This window comes from Monopterus albus, unplaced genomic scaffold (genome assembly GCF_001952655.1).
Source record: "Monopterus albus unplaced genomic scaffold, M_albus_1.0 scaffold31.1, whole genome shotgun sequence".
Taxonomy (NCBI): domain Eukaryota; kingdom Metazoa; phylum Chordata; class Actinopteri; order Synbranchiformes; family Synbranchidae; genus Monopterus; species Monopterus albus.
Window position 1 is genome coordinate 4,227,734 of NW_018127911.1, and position 15,113 is coordinate 4,242,846.

At 39.9% G+C, this 15,113-nt stretch overlaps 1 protein-coding gene across 2 annotated transcripts in view; it reads left to right on the forward strand.

Moving 5' to 3' along the window:
* The window catches only part of cdkal1 (CDK5 regulatory subunit associated protein 1-like 1), a 235,510-nt gene that overhangs the window by 118,263 nt on the left and 102,134 nt on the right, over window positions 1–15,113 (forward strand). For both annotated transcript variants that reach the window (XM_020596756.1, XM_020596757.1), the window contains exon 9: window positions 14,316–14,482. In XM_020596756.1, coding sequence (XP_020452412.1) covers window positions 14,316–14,482 — 167 coding nt within the window. The remainder of the gene's footprint in view (window positions 1–14,315; window positions 14,483–15,113) is intronic.

A 15,113-nucleotide genomic window follows, 5' to 3' on the forward strand; every position in this document is an offset into this window, starting at 1 on the left:
TCCTATTGCCAATCCTGACAGTCTGGGGCCTGCCAGTCAGAAAGTCCAGGAGCCAGTCACAGAGGGTGGGGTGCAGACCCAGTGTGGACAGTTTGTGGAGGATAACTGTGTTGAAGGTGGAGCTGTAGTCAATGAAGAGTATCCTGATGTAGGAGTCTCCATTTTCCAGGTGGGAATGGGAATAGTGGACCGGTAGGCAAACTGCAGGGAAAACAGTTTACTTTGCAACAGATTTTGTATGTCATACAAAAACAACAATTTGATATATTTATCAGTTTAGTTTGCATCATCAGAGCTAATGACTAAAAAAAAACCCAAATTTGCTCATCTTGATAGTGAAGCATCTCTTTGTAATTTTGCTGTGCGTATGCTTATTTTCCCTTGTGTGCGTGAGACTGTGTGACTGTCCTGACACATTTCTTTCTAGATACACTGAATGTCACTCCTGGTCTTCAGCTGAAGAAGCCACTGAGTGTTTCTGCCTGACTGGCTGGCCCATCGCCACATCTGTCACTTTGCAGAAAACCCGATGCCTGATTCCATCTGACTCGCATTGCATGTTTGTGTGTGTGTGTGTGTGTGTGTGTGTGAGAGAGAGAGAGAGAGACACAACTCTGCTTTGTTGTAAAGTGCCTTGGTAGTAGCTAGAACTGTGTGTGTATTACTTTGATCTTCAGCTTTTAGTTTTCTGCAGTAGTAGCCTTTACTGTCATGGGTAATCCATCTGAAAAACAGGAAAGAGACGCTTCCCCCCCCCACACACACACACCCAGGCTTTGTTTTCATTCCTTGTGGGAGCTTTACACTGACTTACATTCATTTCCTGTAGACTTATCCTAACCTTAACCATAACCACTACTTGCCTAATACCTAACACTTAACCTAATACATAACCTCGCATACCTTTTCACATACCTGCTCTCACACAGACCAGAAAGCCTGTTCTTCAACAAAAAGCAACACCAAGGTATAAAATGTTTTTGTTCATCACTCAGTGGGTAGAGCAGTCGTCTCCCAGCTGGAGGGTTGGAGGTTCAAATCTCGGTGCCTGCGGTCCACATGTCAAAGTGTCCTTGGGCAAGACACTGAACCCCCAAGTTGCCCCCGATGGTTAGAGCCATCGGTGTGAGTTGGCGCTGCAGATGGTTGCCTCAGTTCTATACCAGAAACAAATTCTTTGTGTGTAACATACTTGGCCACATAAAGGTGATTATCCTCATTATCACTGAGCTTCACTTTAAGTATTTGATATATTTCAGCAGATTTGACACAAATGCCCACTTGGACTTGGGGATGAACTGATGAGGTCAAAGGTCAAGGTCACTGGTTGGTTGAGGCATACAGCCGTGAGGCGGTAATTTCACTTTTTGATATCAAAACTGGGGCTCAACAAATACGTCCAATGACCAATGATCTAATGTGAAAGATCAAATGTGGGCTGAGCACATGCAGGGTGTCTAGTGTCATATTGTATGTGAAGTTGGTGTTGCTGTGTCAACTGGTAGGAGCATTGAAAGAGGGAGGCTGGGTAGATTGATATCAGTAGCCCTGCACATGGCTTATTTGTTGCTTTGCTTGTTAACCTAGTAAACAAACCACAGTCATTAGTTTATAGCTTTAATACAGAAAACACTGCATATGTTTACATAAAAATACAAATGTTTACATATTAAGATAATGTTTCAGATAAATTAAAACAAACAACACTATATTAGAGAGTCACTAACTTAATTAACACACAGACATAAGTAGGGTGTGCTTGTTGCTACAGTAACTAATTCCTTAGACACGCACACACTGGCTGAATTAAAACACACAAATATGATGCCTGCTGGTGGGTCATGAATATATTAGCATAAATACTGACCAGCCATATGATTATTTATTAGGGCCTGCACAAGCACACGACCGAGCACACACACGCACACACAGTGTTACAGAAATTAGGTCAACAGCCTTGATTTAGAAAGAATTAAACCTTATTATGTTTAATTAATAACACAACTGAGATGTGTGTGAATTTGGAGTGTCTATGAGAGTATTTGTGATCATGCATTTTGATGTGTTTGTCTTCACTGATTGGATGTTTTTGACAACAGATATTAATCACTGTCACCTCAATAACAACTCAATAACTTTTGAACAAGAAGTCACTTCCATATGCAATCTCAGTGCTGACACATGTACAGTATGTATACAAGACCTGGGGTTTCTGAAGCAGACAGAAATGGGACGTGTCCTCAATAGCATCCTTCGCCAATAATCCGTGTTTGGTAAACTCCAAGTTTATACATTAATGAACCTTCCTCTAACATACTGATTTTCTTTTTCAAACATTTCAGATAGTGCTGACTTTCAGCCAAGTCTTTAGATTACATTAACATATTCTATATCAATACATAAATTTGAAATACTGTGACAGTTGCATCTTTTAGTCTTCCAGAATAAGTGCGTTTATTGCTTGTCACAGTAAGTGAAGCTAATGACAGAATTTCTAGAGTTCTACTTAAAAACCACTAATAAAATTAGTCTCCAAAAAACCAAAATCCTTCACTTAAGAGCTTTTCTCTAATTTATTAGTTAGTCAGTATCTTTCCTGCTTTTTTATTTTTTTCATCCATTTTTGGGATGTTGTTCTGTAACAGCACACTAATAACAACTACTACACTGTTACTTCCTGCTCATCAATTCTAATCTAAATAACGATGAAGTGGCGAATCATCATTTATGGGTGGAGGGCCCATCTCATAATCTGTCCATGGCTTGGAGCATATCTGCACTGGGTGAGAGGTAGGTGTGCAGAGATCATGAATAGGTTAAAGCTGATATGTTGTTGTTAAAGGATTGTTAGAGGTGTGCATCAAAACCATGCATGTGTATGCACACATACACATGCCTACGTAACATGTACGCTTTAATTTCATTCAGGCATGACTGTATGTAGTGTAAACATGCCTGAGAAATAATATTTGCATATGCAACTGTGTATGTTGGGTTAATTCATGATGAAGATGCTACCTGCCAAGACGCCCACACACCACATCAACAGTTGTTGCTATATTTTAAGCTTCTTAATTACTATAATTAAACTCTTATGTGTGGTGTTTGTGAGTGAGTTTCACTGTGTACATGCGAGGATTGTAGGAGTGCTTGTATATGTTTATTAATAAGTACTTTTAGTGCATAGTACTTAGTATGTAGTTTATTAGTAAGTGCTTCTGTGTGTGCATGTCCATGAATCAAAGATTAGCTAAGTTTAAGAATCTTTGAAGAATTTATTCATACTTGACAAGCTGTTGGTCCATCTGTCCATCCATTATCTATACCGCTTATTCCTGAATAGGGCCGTGGGATGGGCAGATATTGGGCGAGAGGCAGGTTACACCCAGGACAGGTCGCCAGTCTGTCACAGGGCTGACATGTAGACAAACAACCACACACACTCTCACTCACTCTTACGGGCAATTTAGAGTCACCAGTCAACCTAAGATGCATGTCTTTGGACTGTGGGAGGAAGCCGGAGTACCCAGAGAGAACCCACGCAGGCACAGGGAGAACATGCAAACTGTGCAAACTCTGCACAGAAAGGCCCTGGCCTTGAACCCAGAGCCTTCTTGTTGTGAGGCAACAAGCCGCCTGACAAGCTGTTGGTATTCTTTCATGTCAGCTAATATCAGTCATATGTCACATAGTGATGGGCAGTATTCACGGAATGAAAAGTACAACAAGACTAACCATTCTAGTTTAACTCTCATTTCAGTGAACATGTGCAGTAAATGGAAAATCTTGGAGACGTACAGTATTTCACTTTGTATTGGCATATCACATAGAGACCCCATCAGACTGGTCAAACACTGTGGGAAAAGTAGCATGTATTTAAATTTTTGAATGTGTTTCATGTGAAACATTCAGTTGGCGGTCATACAGTGTACATTAGACGGTGGCAAATAATGCAAAGAAACAAAATTACTTAAGTTAGTCCAATGTTTGTCATGTACCCCTCGTTGTCTCCTAGCAAACATTTTTCTTTCTCCTTTCAAATTCATCATTTCATTTTTCAAGTAGATGTTGTTGGCATCTGCCCCAGAAATGTTCTGGGGTGGAGAGGTTTATTGTGGAGCAGACAGCCAGAGGGGATTGGTTGATGGGGAAGGACAGCGGAGGAACTAGTGTGATTGAAGGTCAGACAGTCCCTCCAGTCAGTGGCCCTATGCAAAATGTTGCACTTCTCTAGTCCAAGTGACATCCTGATGTCCTTCCTGCACAGTTATAAATGAACAGTATTATTAGGTAAAATCCACAGTGTTCAAGAACATCTCCCACAGTTGTCCCTTGTTTTTTCTTTTCTTTTTTTTTATCAGCTGCTGATGACATTATGCTGTTTTATAGCATTAGTTGCAGTATCTACTAGGCTATTAAGAGCTAATCACATTACTGTTGCTGATAAAAAGAATATTTTGTTGTAATGTACAAGAAAAGACAGACAGACTAGCACTGTAACATGCTACTTGAAGGAATGGGAGCCAGCATGTACCTGCTGATGGCTTGGCATGAAAATGCGTGGTGACCTTGTGCCATTAGTGTGTCTAATTTATGATTTAAGACCATTTCAAAAGTGGCTTTTACTATAGCTCCCAGTTATCTGAATCAGTTGGTTCTGTCATGCTTCTTCAAAACAATCACTTCAAAGCCCTCTTCTCTTTCCTGCTCCCAGTCTTATCATCTTTTTATCTAGAAGCAAAGCATGAACACAGGGCCATAAAAAATGATATGTAAACAGTATAGTGATGTGAAGAGATCCACTACAGTTTATGCTAGTATGATTTTACGTACTACTGCTTATAAACAGTGCTGGCCTGAAATCAGTGTCAAATTGGTGAAGAAGAATGAAAAGTAAAATATTTCTGCCAAAATTATGGCTCAACATCACGTAGCACTTTCACATTTGCATGTGAACAACTAGGGAAAAAAAATGTCTGTTTTTACTCGTTCAAGTCGCTTTTCCCAAAATCAAACAGAATAGAAAATGATCTTACACAACTAGTAAAGGCCCCTAGTTTTCTTCCATCCTTGTCACCAAAATAAGTTTGTCCTGTTTTAGGTTCCTTGTTTGCTTTTTTACTCTTTTGCTCACTGATTGGTCAACATAAAATATAAATAGAATTAATAACAAAGTGGTAACACTGTCACAGCAAAACATATGTGAAAGCAGACATTAACCTGAACAGCCAAGAGAGCCATGGCACTTAGAGCACTGTTTTCAACTTAAATTAGGAAAACTCAGTCTGACAGACAGTCGATTATACAGATTTGGGAGTACACTCACTGACAACCTAACACTTAACCACACCAAAGCTACATACTCTACCACCAGTTCTTGCTCTAACCTACATGTAATTCTAACTTGAGCCCTAAAACCAAGTCTTAACCCTCAAACAGCCCTGTGAAAGTTTGTCAGAAGGTGAAAAGCAGGGAAAATGTCCTCACTGCCATGGGATAAAACTCGAACTGGTCCTCACACTGTACAGCCATACAAGTGTACACACACACACACACACACACACACACACACACACACACACACACACACACACACACACACACAAACAACAACAACAACAAATGTAGCTGGTAGAGAGTTGGAGTGATGATGGTTTGATATGTATAGGGCATTATTCAGACATGCTGATGGTGTTATTCTTGGACAAAGACAAATGCAGCCCAGACACACACACAGCTGTTTCCTTTTGTGCATGAGTCTCTTTTTTTCTCTTTCCTGATTAATTTATGGTCCAACTACTGAGGAGTCCAAACCAAACAATACAGGTCCTACCCTTTTTTATGTTTAATATCTTCCTCTCTTGCCATTTTATTCACTCCTCCCTGTGCTGTCTTTGCACCGCTGTGCCAGAGTTAAGTGAATGTTAATAGCTTTTAGGAAAGTGTTCTGATCCCCACCCTTGTTTATAGCTCTTCTCACATCAAACTGTATCACAAAGTGACATGGAAAAAAGGTTAGGTTGAGGAAAGAGGTACAGCTTTTCATTTTCTGTTTAATAACAGTATCAATATACATTATTATTGGTTATGCTGTATGCAATGCTTCCTTAGGCATCAGGGTCAAAGGTCAGCTGCAGAACAGCACATCTTTAACTGGTACACACCCAGGGCCAGATCAGAACCTATAAAGAAATCATAATGTAGTGATCTTTATTACAAAACATTTATTCTGACCACAGTTGAACTCCACCTGAGAAAACTATTGCTTAACTGTTTACTTACTTTTACTCAAAATATTACTCATAAAATTCTTAGAACCAACTTTAGCATATATGTGCAGTAGCTTGTAATACATTAGGATGCAATAAACACATTAAAACAAAAGATAAATAAGACAAATCGGAGACATACAAAACAGACACACACACACGACTGCAACCAAAGAGAGAGAGAGAAACAGAGAGACACATGGAGCAGGTCCAGCAGCTTGGAGCAGGTGGAGGTGGAGATGATGTTGATATGGATGTTAATAATGAAGTAAATGCAGCCAAACTCTTGACTTAAATGTCATGACAAAACAAAACATCAGCTGTTTTCTTGCAAAACAGTAATGGTTGTGCTCAAATAATTGCCTAATGACTTCATTTTTCCCCCCTATGTCCAGGTTTTAGAAATATAAAATCTTTAAGTAAAATTATTTTTGTCAATACAGCCTTAGCGACAGCTCAGGTAAATCCTATCTACTGTGCGTCATGTTCATGCCTTCTTTTCAAAGATGGATAATTTTTCCCTGCAAAACTTAGAAGGCAAATAGGGTGCCCTAGTAAATCCAGTGGAAAGCATAATCATCCTCTGCTAGCACATCTCCTATTATTTGTGCAATTTCCCCTTAGATACATATGCAATAGAGTGCTGTAGGGATGACATTTTTTGTAGGCCAGCCTGGGAGTTAGCATCACCCCGGTGCCCCTGGGCAAAAAGCCAGTGGGATTTTTTCCATAGGCTTTTGGATTATTGCAGAAAATAGGTTCAGTGACAAATTCTTTATGACACTTACAGATTTTGTTAAGCAAGATAAAGTTAAGCAAGAGAAGTGAATGCCACTATAATGATGTTTGAAGCCCAAATACTATGCCCAGAGGTAAAAAGATATTGTTAGACTCCAAACAAACTACACCGGTCCCATGACTTCCAACTTGTGATTTGATCAAGAATGCTTCAGCAGGGCACATATTCCCTACTGTACTTAACAGTCCACTTTGAATTAAAACTTTTCACAGATAGAGAATAATACATTTCTCTACTTGGCTTACTATATGACACTGAAGGCCTTCATTAATCATTTATCACAAATATAAGGAGCAGTATTTTTTACTTTTGGAGATTCTTCTCTGCAAAATCCTCCTAGATGAGCTTTTTTTTTTTTTTTTGGCGATCTTGACATCTCTAATACACAGACGCATTTCACAGTTGAAAACCTCTCTCCACTGTGCACATACCAAAACCAGAGGAAGCAGCTGTGCTGTTTGTGTCAAAGCAGATAGAGAAGGGAGAGCAAGCTAACATTTCCTGATGAAACGGCCACCATCTCTGTGTTTGGCCAACAATAACACTATTGACACACCTAATACAAAAGGGGGACTGAGAAGCAGGTCAGAGGGGCAAATTACTGGCTAGGTTACTCAGTTTATCTGGAGAGCTAAATATGACTGTGGCCTTGAGTAAACACCTGAGAATGTTTCAAACCATCACCTTGTTCAGAACCTAATTAAGACCGGAATTACAAGACTGTTTAAATAGCAGACAATACACAAGCTTTCTAGCTTGGCAGCATTGTGTGAGTGGAATTACAAGAATGTTGTTTTGGAAGGAACCAATTTAGCTCCTAGGCCAGTTTAATGCAGGTCTGGCCTTGTACTAAGGGATCACTTTTTCCAGCTGTGACGTGCAAGGCGATGCCACTGGCATGGTGGGAGTACTCCTGGGATGCACAAGATGCAGACAAACGTTAGACCTTAGCAGACAGACTGATGTAGTTGAGCCCAAAACAGCTGATATTAGCTGCCCTCGGAATTTGCTGTCACTACCTTACATGAGGCTAAAAAACTGAAAAATGTGACACAGATTATGGAGAAAAATGCTGCACCAAATCTACCAATGTATTAATATTTCTAAACCGACACTCATTACCAATCAGTGATAGCTGATGTCTCTGTCATCTCTCTCTAGTGGCCAACAGTAGCAATGGGAAGGGAGACACTGCTAAAACAGAACCTACATTCTAAGTAAGGTAAATTAAATGTCTTAGTAAATGAAAAAGAGCGTTTAATGAACTGGACTGTTATTGAGTATTAGATCAAAGTGAAATATTCTTTTAAATAATTACTTACTGAAGAAAATGAACATCATTCATTCATTCCTGTACAGTGTGTGCTGGTCTTTAGATTTGATCATATTTGATGGTGTTCATTCAATTATTAGTGCATCTTAATGTCAATGATGATGAGCTTTGAAAACTGTCATTATATTGTCATCATTTTTAATCTTCATGTCCACCTTTAAACACAGTTTTACTCTTTCTCTCCCTCTCTCACTTACACACACACACACACACACACACACACACACACACACACACACACAGTCCAATTAGCCAAACACCATTTTTACTTTGCAGATGACCACATGCATCTTTCTTCCTGTCTCTGCACAGCTAATGATAATGATGGTTGTGTGGTTTTGTGTGTGTGTATGTGTATTTGAGCTTGTGCTCCTGCAAGTTCAAATGTATTATTGTGTGCCTGCATAGTATGAAATGTCTTAACTCACAGCTGAAGCAGACACTCAGCCATTTCCAGACCTTCAGCCAAATGACAGATCATTAAGCTCTAGCAGTGAGCATTACTCTAATTTAGCATAAAGTTGGTAGATCTTCTCGTCTCGCTCTATGTGACCTTCACATTCCTGGAATACAGTACATGTTCATAAGATGAGATTTTTAATAGTTATCAGTGAGTGTCATGAGCTAGGCTTTACCAAAGCTTTGGAGCATTTAGGTGGTGTTAACAAGAGAGTCCTAAAGGTAATGAAGAGAAGCTGCTGTGATGGTTGGAGAGCGTTGGAGCTTGAGCTTACCGTGTGGCAAAAACTGCTGTCATGGTAAATCTTCCTATATACATTACTAGTCAAAGGTTATATGTGTTTCAGTACAGTACTTTCCAGTAATAGCTGAAGTCTGTGTTTATTGATTTACAGTAAGCAGAATATCTTACTGTGTTGTTTATATTGTTTTGGAAAAGCCGTTAATGGTGCAAAAGAAAAAAAAACAATGAAAATCATGGCTTCATGCAGAATAGAAGTTAGCTTTTACTGTATATGAGCTTACATTCAGGCTCTTTACAACAGTTTATTAATCCCAAAGTCAAAAACCCCTACCATCAAAGTAGCAGTTACCTCTGGTTCTTGGCCTGCACATTGGAGCAGTTTGGAGGTTGCTGCCAGAGGACTTCAGACTGCTATCTACCAAAGAATTTTCAAAGTATACCTTTGATTTTGCTATAAGGAAATTTTATTTTAAAATCAAATTTTTTGTTTATTGTAGGAAGGGAGCCTAACATTCAGGTGGTGTGATCCTATGTTCCTGAATTGGTTCGAATTAGAGAGAGGCTTGGGCCTGTTTTCTAGTCTGTGGCATGCCAGTGTTAGCTTAGTTGAGAGCAGTGGCTTCTCCCTCTTCCTCTCCTTCTTTCTGTTGCTTGGAGTGTTGCATGTTCAGTTATTCCTCTGCCTCCTTTAGTGATAATGGTATTTGTAATAAATGTGAGGTGTTAGCAGCATTGGCAAGGCTCACTGAGTTGGAAGCATGGCTCCGCACCATGGAAAACACCCCAGTTAGCCAGGCCCATGTACTGTTAGCTTGTTTGTTTGTTTCTGTTTGGTTTTAGGTACTTTGGAATCTGTTTTTCAAGATATATGTGTGGTGTCCTACCTACCTTGTGTGGACCCACCTACAGTGCCTTGCGAAAGTATTCGGCCCCCTTGAACTTTGCGACCTTTTGCCACATTTCAGGCTTCAAACATAAAGATATAAAACTGTAATTTTTTGTGAAGAATCAACAGCAAGTGGGACACAATCATGAAGTGGAACGAAATTTATTGGATATTTCAAACGTTTTTAACAAATAAAAAACTAAAAAATTGGGCGTGCAAAATTATTCAGCCCCCTTAAGTTAATACTTTGTAGCGCCACCTTTTGCTGTGATTACAGCTGTAAGTCGCTTGGGGTATGTCTCTATCAGTTTTGCACATCGAGAGACTGAAATTTTTGCCCATTCCTCCTTGCAAAACAGCTCGAGCTCAGTGAGGTTGGATAGAGAGCGTTTGTGAACAGCAGTTTTCAGTTCTGTCCACAGATTCTCGATTGGATTCAGGTCTGGACTTTGACTTGGCCATTCTAACACCTGGATATGTTTATTTGTGAACCATTCCATTGTAGATTTTGCTTTATGTTTTGGATCATTGCCTTGTTGGAAGACAAATCTCCGTCCCAGTCTCAGGTCTTTTGCAGACTCCATCAGGTTTCCTTCCAGAATGGTCCTGCATTTGGCTCCATCCATCTTCCCATCAATTTTAACCACCTTCCCTGTCCCTGCTGAAGAAAAGCAGGCCCAAACCATGATGCTGCCACCACCATGTTTGACAGTGGGGATGGTGTGTTCAGGGTGATGAGCTGTGTTGCTTTTACGCCAAACATAACGTTTTGCATTGTTGCCAAAAAGTTCGATTTTGGTTTCATCTGACCAGAGCACCTTCTTCCACATGTTTGGTGTGTCTCCCAGGTGGCTTGTGGCAAACTTTAAACGACACTTTTTATGGATATCTTTAAGAAATGGCTTTCTTCTTGCCACTCTTCCATAAAGGCCAGATTTGTGCAGTATACGACTGATTGTTGTCCTATGGACAGAGTCTCCCACCTCAGCTGTAGATCTCTGCAGTTCATCCAGAGTGATCATGGGCCTCTTGGCTGCATCTCTGATCAGTCTTCTCCTTGTATGAGCTGAAAGTTTAGAGGGACGGCCAGGTCTTGGTAGATTTGCAGTGGTCTGATACTCCTTCCATTTCAATATTATCACTTGCACAGTGCTCACCTCTGAGACTATCACAGTGCAGGTGCATTTATATGGAGACTTGATTACACACAGGTGGATTCTATTTATCATCCTTTGTCATTTAGGTCAACATTGGATCATTCAGAGATCCTCACTGAACTTCTGGAGAGCGTTTGCTGCACTGAAAGTAAAGGGGCTGAATAATTTTGCACGCCCAATTTTTCAGTTTTTTATTTGTTAAAAAAGTTTGAAATATCCAATAAATTTCGTTCCACTTCATGATTGTGTCCCACTTGTTGTTGATTCTTCACAAAAAATTACAGTTTTATATCTTTATGTTGGAAGCCTGAAATGTGGCAAAAGGTCGCAAAGTTCAAGGGGGCCGAATACTTTTGCAAGGCACTGTAGACATACAGTAGCTCAGACCAATCTAGCTGCCCCCCATCACTGCCTGAGAAGCCGGGATGTCAGCCAGGTAGCTGGGTGACAGTTCTCAAGAAACATAGCTCAAAACAAACATCCACAGTTCATGACCTTCTTGTTCATGTTTCAAATCAATTTTCCCCACTGAGAAACCATCCCTGGTAATTGGCGACTCCATAGTCAGAAATGTGAAGGTAGAGACACCAGTGGCCATAGTCAAATGTTTTCCTGGGGCCAGAGTGGGTAAGGTCGAATCCTATTTGAAGCTGCTGATTAAGGATAAACATAAATACAGTAAGGTTGTTATTCACATCGGCACTAATGACTCCCCTTTATGCCAGTCGGAGGTCACTAAAATTAATGTTTAGTCGGTGTGTAACTTTGCCAAAACAATGTTAGACTCTGTAGTTTTTTTTGGACCCCTGCCCAGTCTGACCAATTATGGCATGCTTTGCCTTGTATCATCATTCATCAGCTGGCTGTCAAGGTGGTGCTCAAAAAACGATGTAGGCTTCATAGACAATTGGAAAACATTTTGGGGAAAACCTGATCTGATTAGCAGAGACAGTATCCTTTCCACTTTGGGTGGTGTGGCTCTCATATCTAGAAATATAGATGACTTTATTTTACAACCTAAATTATGACAACCCCGAGTTGAGGCCAGGACGCAGGGTCGCAGTCTTACACGCCTCTGCTGTCTCCTTGCAGCTGCTACCCACCCTAAACTCCCAGTACCCCATAGAGACTATGTCTGCCCACCAACCACCTAAATTATATAAATCAAAAATCATCTCAAGAGGAGTTATTCATAAGAAAGAAAGAAAGAACGTCACTTTCGGCTTTTCTTGTTTAGGGGTCGCCACAGTGAATCGTCACACTGACGACTCGCATGTTGACATTTGGCACGTGTTTTACGCCGGATGCCCTTCCTGACGCAACCTTTACCACTAGCCTACCAGGGATGGCTTATTCATAAGAACCTAATTAAAATTAAGACTACTCCTCTTATAGAACAAAATAACAGCACAATCACATGTGGACTATTAAATATCAAATCTCTCTCATCTAAATCTCTGTTAGTGAATGATTTGATAAGTGAACATCACATTGACTTATTGTGTCATACTGAAACATGGTTACAGCAGGAAGAATATGTCAGTCTAAATGAATCCACCCCACCTAGTCACAGTAACTGTCACATCCCTCGAAGCACAGGCCGAGGTGTGGCAGCGAGTTTCAACTTGAGCCTGTTAATCAATCTTAGACCTAAACATAGCTATAAATCATTCCTGAATCTCTCACCCAAACTGGAAACCTCAAAAGCCAGTTCTATTTGTTATTGTATACCATCCACCTGCCCCTTATTCTGAGTTTTCAACCGAATTCTCAGACTTTGTCTAGTTCAGTGCTTAGTACAGTTAAAATAATCATAGTGGGTGACTTTAATATTCATGTAGATGCTGACAATGACAGTGACACATTATCAAGGCCTGGCTATGAAGGAAAAGGGTGTGAGTGCTGGACTGGATTTCCTGCAGTCCTGACCCGTCCCCAACAGAGAATGTGTGGCGCATTTTAAAACTTAAATTGCATCAACAAAGACCCAGGACTGTTGTGCACCTTAAGACTTGTTTACAGGAGGAATGGGACAAAATTACACCTGACACACTTAATAACTTGGTGTCCTGAGTCCCTAAACGCCTTTTAAGTGTTGTGAAAAGGAACAACATCATCACACTGTGGTAAATGCTTTACTGTCCCAACTTTTTTTGGAATGTGCTGCAGCATCAGAATCGAAGTGAGTGTTTATTTTGAACAAAGGACAAAACTGATGAGGTATCAAATCAAATAATGTGCTGTTGCATTGTTTTCAATGTAATACCGGACACAGATGATTTATAAATCACTCTTTTAAGTTTTAATTTTGATTTTACAAACCATCCCAACTTTTTCTGATTTGGGGTTGTACAATTGCTTGGTTGAAACTTGTATTTGTAATTCTCTAATTGAAATAGTCTCATCACAACAATAAGGAGCTACTGAACTTTCATGCAGGGTTTTGTTTCTATGACAATCACTGGGGCCTGTGTTGTTTCTATCTTTACTGGTGTTTGATTTTTTTCTAGGTGGTGTTAATTTCTATGTAAGCCATGCTTGCATTTCCTGCTCATGCTGTCTACCTACAGTAGTTCCAATTCTACATTTATGCCTACCCAGTTACATTCCAGTCAGTAACAATTAAATGTGCCAAAGAAAGGGAGAGCATTCATATGGAGCTCAGTGTACAAGTTAAATGATGTTTACCCATTATTTGGCCCCAAAGAGGATGTGTCAGGCCATGCAATCATAAACCTACAGAGCCCACAATAAGCAACGTCATTTTCCTGACCTAACCTAAAGCATCCCTGAACCCTACCCCTATCCAAGCAAAGAGCAGATACGTGGCTTGACACACAGTGTCTGCATTGTATTTTCTCAGGTTAAACAGTGACTGGCCCAACTGGCTTGTAATGGCAGTTACCTTTGAGAGCCACACTATAGCAGTACAGTGAGCTGTTTGTTTTTTGAAAAGTATGCTGTATGTAAAATCTGAATCAGATGATCTGAACCAATGCTGTTATATAATGTCAGTGAACAGAAGCCCTTTGCAAAACTGTACTGTGTTGACATAAAATTCTATAAATTGTAGTTATGCAATGCTGAAATTATCGAGGATGCAAAAATTATATAAATTAGTTATTAAGCTTCTTTTATCTTTGCTCTTTTGTGTACAACTCTTTTCAGAGGGAGTGTGTGAGATATGGTTGACCAGTGAAGACACAGGAGCTTATGGTAGAGACATAGGGACAGACCTGCCCACATTGCTATGGAGACTGGTGGATGAGATTCCTGAAGCAGCTATGCTGAGGCTGGGAATGACCAACCCACCTTATATACTGGAACACCTAGAGGTACGTACAGTATACCAAGACACACATGCACCACTCGAAGTATCATCAAAGATAATATTACAATGCATATTTGATAAATTAAACTAAAATGCTTAGGTGCTCTAGAGTTCTTCCTTTTCTTTGTTGTGTTTTTGTGCCTATAGTCGCTTGTGCTATTCCTTTCAGTGAACATCTAATATTGCTCTGCCCCAAGTTAATAAACTAAATGCCTTTCTGTTTTGCTTAGCAAGCAGTTTAGCTGCAGCACTCATACTCCATTCATTAGTACAGTTTATTCTCTTTTTCCCCTTATGAGTCAATTAAGGACTATTGTGTCCTCTTTAGCAACCTCATTTTATCAGTCATTATTGTCTTCCCTAATGGAACAGTGAACACTGTTATCCCTTATTGCACTTTATAATCCCCCACCCGCCCGTTTTGCCGCTGTCGGTCAGACATGCATTTAAATCTCTTCTTGTTTTTTTTGTTTTGCTTTGTCTTTTACGATCCTCTATCTGTCAGACTATCTTGATTTTTTTTTTTTTTTTAATTCACTGTTAGAGAGACAATATTTTATCATTGGACAATACATACAGTATATCCTGCTTTAACTTTCAGACAACAAATCAAATTAAAGAGATATCTCAGGAAT